Source organism: Grampus griseus (assembly GCF_964374135.1).
Source record: "Grampus griseus genome assembly, chromosome: 3".
NCBI classification, from domain to species: domain Eukaryota; kingdom Metazoa; phylum Chordata; class Mammalia; order Artiodactyla; family Delphinidae; genus Grampus; species Grampus griseus.
Window position 1 is genome coordinate 114,722,395 of NC_139019.1, and position 10,799 is coordinate 114,733,193.

Consider the following 10,799-nt stretch of genomic DNA (forward strand, 5'->3'; position numbering starts at 1 on the left):
GATAATGTTTAACAACACTCTATATTCATTTTCAAAACTATCAACTGCAGAACAAGTATAAGGCTTAAAACATTAAAAGTTTGTAAATAACTGGAAAAAAAAAAACCAACCAAAAAAACACCCAACAGGGGCTTCCCTGGTGGCGCAGTGTTTGAGAGTCCGCCTGCCGATGCAGGGGACCCGGGTTCGTGCCCCAGTCTGGGAAGATCCCACATGCCACGGATCGGCTGGGCCCGTGAGCCACGGCCGCTGAGCCTGCGCGTAAAAACACCGAACAGTCAAGAGAAGACCAAGTAAATAGACTGTGGCTCATCTGTACAGAAGAGTATTACACAGAAGTTAGGAAGAATGAGATAGATTCACATGTAATGATCTGGAATGCTATCTGAGGGACTCTGTAAAGGGGGTCAAGGGAAGGGGACTGTCCTACTTTATGGGGGAAAAATGTTTGTAAATGCATAAAAAAAATCCTGGAAGAACAGGAAAGTGTTAAGTGGTTGCCTCTCTCTGGAGTTTAGGACTTGAGCTGGGAGAGGAGAGATGGAAGAAAAAGAAATTTTACTTCTCATTTTATATCCTTTTGAAATGTGAAAAAACTTTTGTAATATTATCACATATAGCTTTTATACTTATAAGAATAAACCTAAATTTCATGCTAAATACTAAGGATCTAAATGGGCTGACACATTTACATAAACATTTTTAAAAGGTAAAATCAAAGGTAATCTTGGACTTCCCTGGTGGCGCAGTGGTTAAGAATCCGCCTGCCAAGGCAGGGGTCACAGGTTCGAGCCCTGGTCGGGGAAGATCCCACATGCCGCGGAGCAACTAGGCCCGTGCGCCACAACTACTGAGCCTGTGCTCTAGAGCCCACAAGCCACAACTACTGAAGCCTGCGTGCCCAGAGCCTGTGCTCCGCAACAAGAGGAGCCACCGCAATGAGAAGCCCACGCACTGCGACGAAGAGTAGCCCCTGCTCACTGCAACTAGAGAAAGCCCGTGTGCAGCAACAAAGACCCAATGCAGCCCAAAATAAAAATAAATAATAATAAATTAATTTTAAAAAATAAGGTAATCTAAAATAACAGTTTAGGGATATAACCCTATGCCTAAGAAGAGTTTCCAAATATATCTTCTACTTAAGTGAATTTTAAATTCTATTTTAGTTAAAAGCTAAGGAGGAAAAGCCTAATTCACTAGAGAGAAAAAAAACATGATGATCCTGCCCAGAAGTTACCTGAACAATGGTGAATCCAGATCTGAGAATAATATCTTGTATCTCCTCCTCTTTGTCAACAATATCTGGTTTGATAATGGCCAGAGTCTTTTCTACATAGATCTGAGGTGGGGGCATTGATAGCTCCATTCTGGCTTTTCAGTGTACAATTTAAGAGATTCTTGACTGGTATCAACTGTAATGACAGGCACCCCCCACCAACCCAAATTTAATGTAATTGTGACTAAAGAGCATTATCAGGTGCTTAATTTTATTAATTTATAAAGCTGGAAACTGTCATACCTTTTTCAACAAGAAGCGTCTCAATAATACGATTTCTACTCTGCTTCTAAGTCCTGCGGTGGGTTTTCCTAAGCACTTTCATGGAGGTGGAGAGACCAAGGAGCAAGGCGAAAGCCTAGACCCTTGGGACCCAGGAGGAGACTAGGTCTGCAACCCTCCGCGCCGCTCACCGGCCCGCACCACCCCGCCCCCCCCCTCCGCCCCCCGGGGAAGCTTAGCGTCAGGCCCGGTTGGAAAGGAGAATCCCTGACCCTCTGTGGGCTGCACCCCCAGATTCCTTCCGAATCCGACCCTCAACTGGGCACTCACCTCAGCCCGGGCTCCTGGAGAGTCACCACATGTTGTTGCTAGGAGACCGGAAACCCAGCTTAGAGACGGTGGCTGCAGAGGCCCAATTCCAGCAGAGCGCTTGGCAGCCCTTGGCTAGCTCAAGAAAGGGAACCAGCCACAGGCATTTTTATTCCCCTTGCACATCTTAAAAGCAATAGACGTTTTCTAACATTTTCCTCATAATTTATCTTACTTCATCCTCCTAGCCATTCGAAGGACACTTCAATTATCTCCACTTTATAAATGATGAGACAAATCATACACATTTTCCCTCGTCCTACCCCAGCCCCTCCCAGACAGTGTATGTAAGAAAACCCACGTTAAATACCTTCCTTATTTCACCAGATAATGCTATCCCCTCTATTCCCAGCTTCTGTAAACATTAAAAGGCAATCTTTGACTTGTGAAATAACATTTATTTAAAGAGCAGTAAAAGAAGTTTCATCTATTTACCTCTAAATTAAGCCTATGAAACAAAGACATGGGCAATACATATGGCATAACCCCAAATCTCAGCTTTCTGTGTTTTCTTTGTATTATGTCCACGGGCACCTTTAATTCTTTGGTTGTAAGTTAAGGCATTATTCTTATTGGAAAAGAAAACAGAGAAATGGTAAACAAGTACTGGGATCTTCTCTAGGTCAGAGTCTCAATGAAAGATCCAAATTCCAGAAAAGTTCAGGGTAGCAGCTCCAAGTTAGCAAAATAGGTTTTCCATCATCCATGGGGCTCGTTAGTTCTCATTCCAGACTATTTAAGACTCTTCTTTCATCTAACCAAATACTCAGCACCTACAGGGTCAAGGCAGACAACAAGCTATGAATCTTTATGGAGGTTTGAAAGCAGTTTTATTTCTTTCTCCGCAGAGATTCAACTACACTTTTTTTCTTTAAAGTAAGAAGCTACCCAGAAAAGAAACCCTCAAATGTCTTCTTCTGGCTACCATATCTTACCTTCTATAGATGGGACAATGTGAACATATATTAATACCAACAGGTACAGCAACCAAAAAATGGACAGTGACTCCAGCCTCTGGTTTGCATGTTCAGCCCTCTGACTTGAGGCTCTGGAAGCAGATGCGCCCATTATTTATCTATCCCCAGGTCTCTTAAGAGCTCTTCACTGCTGCCTGCCTTCCTAGACTATTTTATTTCACTATCTATTAAAGCTGGTCCCACAGAGGCTCAGAGTTTTCCAAACCAGCAGGTACAATGTCAGTCCGTCAGGTCCTTGAATCACCTCTGAACATAAACTCTGGGAACGCAAGGTCACTTCAACACCACCCTTATTCTCACAGACTTTCTAAAATCAGATTCCAGAAACTACATTCCTTTTTCTTGCAGCTCTCTACCTACAGTACCTGAATCTGTTCCAAGACTTCTCGCTGCATCTCCACAGCCATACGGTACACCTGATGATCAGAGTCATTGTACATCACAGCATTCTGGAACATCAGCATCAGGTCCCTCTGGAACTGAGCCACGGTGCGAATACGTCCCTTAGACAGGTTCCTTTTCAGGCTAGTTAAGTCCATGGGTCTACAGGTGGCCAAGAGAAACCAGAGGAAATCAAACCTTCATGTGGAACATGTGGTGACCTAACATGCTCTCCTGAAGAACTAACCAGCTCTTAATGAAAACAGTAGTAAAGATAACAATCCCCATCAGATAATAAAATAGCAATAGCAGCTAACATACGACTGCTTACAATAAGCCAAGTGCTATGCTAGATACTTTCTATATGAACTCACTTGATCCTCTCAATAAACCTATATGGTAGGTACCATTGTCACAATTGCCAATGAGGAACCTGAAATCAAAGAAGTTAGGTACTTGCCCAAAGTCACACAGCTTAGTTTCCAATTCAGAAACAGCCTGACTCCAGAGCCCACAGGCCCAGCCATTTCACTTTACAATTGGAGGTATCAAAGTTATAAAGAGCTCCAATGATCAGTTTGTCACAGGGTAGTTACTGACCGATTGTTTACAATGTGTAGTCATATACTACGTATTTAATCAACTGTTTTTACTGTATCATCAAAAGCTCAGAGGTTTTTTTTCTTCTTTCATGGAGATGAAAAGAGAATCAAGTGAATATTAAGGTAAATATTATATAATGCAACACAGAGAGTGGGTATATAAAAGGCGGCACAGCAGCGTAGAAAGAGGACTGAACTGGGAGGTAAGACTCTGGGGTTTAGTTCTAGCTCTGCTATTCACTGTTGATCACAGACAAGTCATGACCACCTCTGAGTCTTAGTTTCCTCATCTACAGAATTAAGGAGTCTGTCTCCAAAGGTTCTTTTCTGATCTTTTATACACTACTAACACACACTGGTTTATGACAGCATCTTAGATGAACTATGCTATAAAAATCCAAAATACTGCAATCAACCAGTGTTTATAACATCCATTTGGATTACCATCTTTGCCTTAGCATACCTATAACTGCCTGAATGAATACAGTGTTCCTTTTAAAGTTTTGCTCTGAAATAACAGTGCCAAAAACTACCAAAGGCAAATGTAAGATTATAATAAATGGATCATACTACTTAAAAGTCAATACTGATAAAAGCCTCTTTATCCTTTTGTTCCCTATATTCTCAAATGAGGACTGAGCTTACCTTACCATAACTTTATAAACTTGTTCAGCTGTAAAATATATCTTGAGCTTAAGTAATGTAAATGAAATAAATAATCTAACAGATGTGAAATAAAGTATGAAAAGACAGATATAAAAGCAACCAACCTTTCTTGACCCCATTTCCACTGACCTTTTCACCACATCCTTGTATCCTGGGGCCTGCCTTTCTGACACAGGCTTCAGAAACAGACTGCTGAACCTGTTAAGGGACAAACCCAGAGAGGATGAAGAAACCCTGGAAAGTCACCCTAAATGAGAAGAGTGGCTGTGAATACCAAGAGTGGCTTGGAGTCCTACCTGTGACTGGCTATCATCTTCCAGACTGGCAGGAGAGTCTTCTTAAATAGCAAGTGATCCTGAACAGGGTCACTATGGCCTAGATCAGACCTATAGGATAAAGCAGAGCAGAAAACAAACAGTAACTTCACAAATGGTATTCTGTTCCCCCTAGATGCTTGATAAGGTTTCCTCAACACATAGTGCTCCTAGTTAACATCTGAAGGAAATAACACCACAGGAATGAAAACATGCTTTCATAAAGGACCCCAGACTCTATAAATATTCTCTTACTGATCAGTATTATCAAATGAAGTGGTTAAATTCTTGTAAAGTGTACTAAAAATAGGCAACTGCCTTTGCCTTTTGGAATCTTGTTGATTTGCCCTTTAGCACCTGTGACTTTAAAGAACTGGTCTATAAAAGTAGTCTTTGTTCACTGATGTCTCCCAAGTTCCTGGTACATACTAGGTGCTCAAATAAGTATTTGATAAATGAATCTGGTCCTGTTTTTTTATGCAGAAATATGCCACATTAAGAAGTATCTCTCCCATACTTCCAGAGGAAAAAATACTTGGTTTCATATCCCAAGGAATTCTCTTACACTTCATCTGAATGCTATACAATTTAAATACTTTTCCTTTTCACTCTCCTCTGTATAGTAATCTTTAAAATACCAAGAAAAATCCATTTCTCCTCATGGTCCTTCCTTCTCTGGGCTAAACTGCCTAATTTATTTAGTTTTTCTTTAGAGGTGCAACTGCTCAATGTTTTATTTCATTTTATAATTTTCCCAGTTGGCAAGTTTTCTATTTACCCCAAAGTTAAACATCATGTTACACTTCACACTTTATACACTGCATTATTCTCTCTAAATAGGCTCTCTTCACACCTAAGGTTTCACACCCTCATTTTGCTTTATGTATCACATTGTGTGCATCCATTTGAGCACAACTCATACCTTATCATTCTCCAATTTGAACAGCTCCACATAACTATTCATTTTCATGATGCACTATCTCACCTGTATCTAAATTACATACCACAAAAATCAATTTTTCCTTAAGCCCAGAACCCTATAAGAACAAGGGACTTAAAGCCCAAAGCAAACCTCTTCCTTTGTCTCTGATCAGTCAGTCAGAATAAACAATAGGTCCTTGGTACTGATGCAATTTTGTTCATATAGCCACAGAACAGGTATTTATTGTTTCCATTACGTGAAAGGTACTACAATAGGTTTTGTAACTTCATAATCAATCACCTTTGCAATATTTTAAGAAACAATCCCTTGCTTACCTTTATTTCCATCTATTTGGAAATGCATGCCAAGCAACTACAAGTGAAAGTGTGGGAGTGGAAAGGATATGCACTTGGACTGGTACTCCAAAGGTTCTACTTTACTCCTGAGAGTCAGTACAGACTAAGGAAGAAGCCAGAAAAGAGGGGCCTAGGGAATGTCTATCTTTCAAAGTAGTTTTAAGGTTCCCTAGTGATAGCACAAGAACTCAAATGCCTATCTCCCCTTAAGCTATCTAGCCAAGCAGACTCAATTACTAATATCTACTGCTTTCTAATAAAGATTTCATGTTTAACCTAAATTCTAAGATAAGAGTGTGGTGTTTGCGTTTCAAGATGCTGAAATGTCATGAGATAAAACATCCCAGATTATTAAAGATTTCCCATTTTGGGGATAGTCATCATATGCCATCTGCTCATACTCACAAACGGAGTTATAGAAAAGCAAAGGAAGCGATTCTTCAACAAGCTAGGTTTTTAGCTGTATTCTATTTGTGTAACAAAAATTTGTAATCTGCTATTTACAAAAATATATATGCATGGCTCAGTTGTATACCTTAAACAAAAGAAGGCTAAAATAATTACTGGTTTGCCTCCCCACAGATAATGTGGGTGGATCTGGGATACATCAAAGAAAAAAAAACAGTTCATACTATCTTCTCTCAATACTTAGACACAAAACTAGGCCCAGAAAATGAACTATTTGTTACATAACAAAAATAACTTTGTTTTTCTGATTTAAAAAGAAATTCACTTTACTGAAAAAAATTAAGATTCTAAAATGTGACCTCTGGCCCCATAGTTATTTATGTTAAAATCAGATAATTATATAAACAATTTCCCAAGATGTGTGAAAAAGGAACAAGGGCGATAATAACTTAAAAATAATTTTTAATTTCAAGTTAGTAGGAGATGTTTTAGTATTTTTAAAAGTATAGTTTGTATAATAGTAGACTTGAGTGACAATCTGACTCAGCAACGTTTCCTGAATAAATACAGAGAGAAGGATTACTTATGAAAGAGATTCTTAATGTTGATAAAACAGTCTTGTTTTATAAGATGAGAGCATATAGACTGCTATTTATACAGTAAAATTATATTTAATTATATTACTAGTGTTTTCGAGCTCTAATTCTCTACTTTTCAATTTACAAAAGTAATCAATGCCCGTGGCAACAAATTCAAGTAGGCGTAAACAGATGTAAAAGTATTAATCCTAACAACATGGGATAAAAGTCTATACTTACAGCTTTGAGGAGGTAGCATGGCTGAAAAGGATATCCACCAGAGGAGTCTCCTGGATGCTGAAGCTATCATCACACTCACCTGAAGAATGCTGGTCTTCCATCTCTGACACATACCCTTCACTCTGGTCCTGCTCTTTGGATTCTTGCTGAACCTCCCCCTGGGAATGCCAGGAAACAAAGGAAAGTTTAGAAAGAGATTTACTATCAAGGTAATTTTTCTTGCATGGGGTAAATGAAGGCTGATCTTAAGGTAAGAATAGGCCAGTTATATAAAGCTATAGAATAAGTTGGAGAAAGGTGACTTAACTAGACCTAAGACAAAGAATTCTTAGAGAACTCTGACTCTGTATCCCAAGAAAAAATGAAAAAGCAATATACTCTATTATAGATAGATGTTGTTTTCTTTTAAAACTGTCATTATTACTTGTGGCCCTGGAGCTAACTAGTCTAGCTGGCCAGATGATATTAATGATAACGGTATTCTAAATTTTACTGATTGCTTACTATGAGCCAGGGACTATGCTAAGTGCTGCACATGAATTATCTCATTTAAAACTCACAGTACACCTGTAAGGTAGAGCACTATTATTCCATTTCAGCAGAGAAAACTGAGGTTCTAAAATGTTCACTAGGGCTTCCCTGGTGGCGCAGTGGTTGCGAGTCCGCCTGCCGATGCAGGGGACACGGGTTCATGCCCCGGTCCATGAGGATCCCACAAGCCGCGGAGCGGCTGGGCCCGTGAGCCATGGCCGATGGGCCTGCACGTCTGGAGCCTGTGCTCCACAACAGGAGAGGCCACAACAGTGAGAGGCCCACATACCGCAAAAAAAAAAAAAAAAAGTTCACTAACCTGCCTAAGCCTACACAGCTAACTGATGCTAAAACCAGGATTTAGACCCAGGTAACTGAACTCTCTGGAGTTAGCCTATGTTCTCTAACCATTCTGCCTGCCTCTTTGGTCAGAGGACTGATCAGACAGCTGGTTTAAGTTATTCACTTACCTCTGCACTCGCTGTGGGTTGTTCCTGAAGTGCCCAAATATCTGAGGGAGGTGGAGCCACCTCTGGCCTTCCATTTTCTCCCAGTAATGACTTCTCAGTTACCAAGGGGTCTACCTTGGCTGAAAGCTCTTCAGGCTCTTTGCAGGGCTCCCCCTCTCCTTCAGTAGCTTCAATTCCCCTCGCCTCTTGTTGTCTGATGCCAGATGAAGGGGAGCAGCCTTCACCTGATTCTTTTTTGCTAATGCACAACGGCTCCATTAAATAGACTACCTGCAATCATAGTTTACTGTTAGATGTATAAGAACACCAGTGGAAATCATCATCTACATATCAATAATGCCACATCACAACACTACTACCACTGTGACTAAGTTTGAGATGGTAAGGGTTAATTGATTCATTCAGTCATTTTAAATTTATCAAATATCTTATATACACAGGTACTGGGCTAATTGGTTGGGATCTAACAGTAAACAAGATAGACATGATTCTTGCCTCAAGGAGCTTATGTTCTAATTTTTCACCTCAAGTGTCAACTCAAATCAACTGGTAACGACTGTCTAAAAAACTGCTGAAAACTTTGTCTGCCACAAACAATGCAGATAGAATTGGCAATATGTGAACAACTGGCAAGACCAGATTCTTGCTGGTCTTGACCTAGGTTCTACTGAATATGTAGAGTTGCCACATAAATATAAACTCTCTGTCCAACTCTTTATTTCTGGTCCTCAGCCCTTCACTAGGGAAATACGAACACTGCAAAATATTGCCTGGAAGTCTTAACATTATAAGCGTCAAGGGGAGTTTGGGCAAGTGTCACCTCCCATGACTCTGAAAGAATGAATTACAAGGATACTCCTAAAGACAGGCCTATATACAGAAATCCCACTTCCTCTGATCAGGCTCCTAATGACTGGGATCTTAGAACATTCAGTCAAAAAGTACATATTTGGCACATGTTTTGTATCAGCACCAAGTGCTGGAGACACAGAAATGAACTCAGTTCCCGCCTATGTGGACCTTATATTTTAGTAAACAATAATGAGAGCGGTAGATATATGGGTAAACATTCTCTTAGGAAGTTGAGATTCTTCCCACCTTTGGAAATAATGGCTCCCCATTACCTCAGAGATAAAGTGGAGGAGGTTCTGGCGGCTGACTTGCTCCGCCTCTTCCTGAGATTCCTCACTGCCACCGTCCCCCACAAGCAGCTCACGAGGTTCTCTCCCTGGGCTGCTTTCCTCTAGTTCCTCAGCCCCTGGCTCCTCAGTTTCCCTCCAGCTGCCCAAATCAAGATCCAAACTGGAGTCCCATGAGCTGAAGAGTGACCTGCAATCGTTGCTCAACTCAGAGTCATTGGGATAGTCTTGTTCAGAATCCAACCAAACCCATTCATGCCTCATCTGTAAATACACAGAAAAAAATGCATTAAATTCACTCAAATCAGTATTCCTAAGGCATTTCCATCTCCCAATTTTGGTAGAAAGATAAGGGGTCAGAAATTTTTTTCGACTCAACATTAGGAAGAGTAAAAACTAGCTGAAGGGAGACATCAAGAGAAAAAGTGATCCGTCATTGGGAATAAAGAAAAAGCCCTATGTCAAGCAGTATAATAGAATTATCACCCAATAATTATTTGCTGTTAGATTTCCTCATACTCTAAAAGAGAAAAAACTGGAGCACTGCTAGCTGAAATGAATGCCTCTATCCCAAACCACCCTTAAACTCAACTGCAAGGCAACAATTTTGATGGACAAGGGATCTTTTCCTCAGCATACAGACATTTTTAACCTATCAACCATTAAATCCTCAATGCATACTAAGATACCTGTGGCATCCTTCTGGTCATATCCAGCTCTCACTTCTCAGAAAGAGAACTGCAAATCAAGTTTTAAAAATATCTTTCCTTGCTTTCAGTACACTGCATTCCTGGTTTTCTTAGTCCTTCATCCTCTCCCTTTTACTACTTTAATACATCCATCTTCTATGTTCTTGTTTGGGCCTCTGCTTCCTTAATATGTCCTTAAAAAAATGTAGCTACTTTGAGGTTCCAACTTTGATCTTTATTAAGGTGGCTTCCAAATCTCTCCACCTTTACTTTTTATATGCATTCTGGTCTCATTTCTCCATGTACCCAAAGGTCAACTCCCTTAGGTGCCCTACCATCTCCTTCAACTCAACACTTATAAAACTAAAATCACTTTTCTTTCTGAACATCTCCCAATAATTGCTTCTCCCCAAATTCCTTATGCCGATCATCAACACTATTTTCTTAGTCCTATTTTGACTCTTTCTTCTCTTATATTCAGTAAATAAGTCCACTTGCCAATTTTCTTCCACAATAATTTTTCTTAATGCCCATCCTTTACATCTGAATAAATGTGATAGCCTCCTGGTCAGTTTCTCTATTCTTAATCCAACCTGCTCTGAATAGTCTCCCTATTCAATGCTTTACAATAGCTATCACCTCAAATTTCTCAATCTGTC

The 10,799-nt window shown here is 40.1% G+C and overlaps 2 protein-coding genes across 2 annotated transcripts in view; both read right to left on the reverse strand.

The window, feature by feature from the left end:
- NME5 (NME/NM23 family member 5) overlaps positions 1-1,366 on the reverse strand; it is a gene marked incomplete at both ends in the record, with an annotated part of 32,621 nt that extends 31,255 nt beyond the window's left edge. Inside the window, one exon of the mRNA XM_082652542.1 lies at positions 1,238-1,366. Within this exon, the coding sequence (XP_082508668.1) occupies positions 1,238-1,366 (129 nt within the window). The remainder of the gene's footprint in view (positions 1-1,237) is intronic.
- Positions 1,367-2,402: 1,036 nt separating this feature from the next.
- LOC309821037 (bromodomain-containing protein 8-like) lies at positions 2,403-5,088 on the reverse strand. Its single transcript, XM_082652112.1, has 4 exons — positions 4,790-5,088; positions 4,623-4,691; positions 3,210-3,387; positions 2,403-2,640 (listed from the first exon to the last, which is right to left on the reverse strand). Exons 1-4 carry the CDS (start codon positions 4,804-4,806, stop codon positions 2,590-2,592), a joined length of 315 nt encoding a protein of 104 aa, XP_082508238.1. The 5' UTR covers positions 4,807-5,088; the 3' UTR covers positions 2,403-2,589.
- Between the last annotated feature and the right edge of the window lie 5,711 nt (positions 5,089-10,799).

Bases quoted from the DNA above. Each gene is read 5' to 3' on its own strand.
- LOC309821037 (XM_082652112.1), bottom strand. The intron at 3,388-4,622 runs GTCAGTGGAAAT...GGCCACCTGTAG, and splicing joins TACAAGGATGTGGTGAAAAG to ACCCATGGACTTAACTAGCC. The intron at 2,641-3,209 runs GTACTGTAGGTA...TTGACCCTGTAG, and splicing joins AAGTCTTGGAACAGATTCAG to GTGCTGAGTATTTGGTTAGA.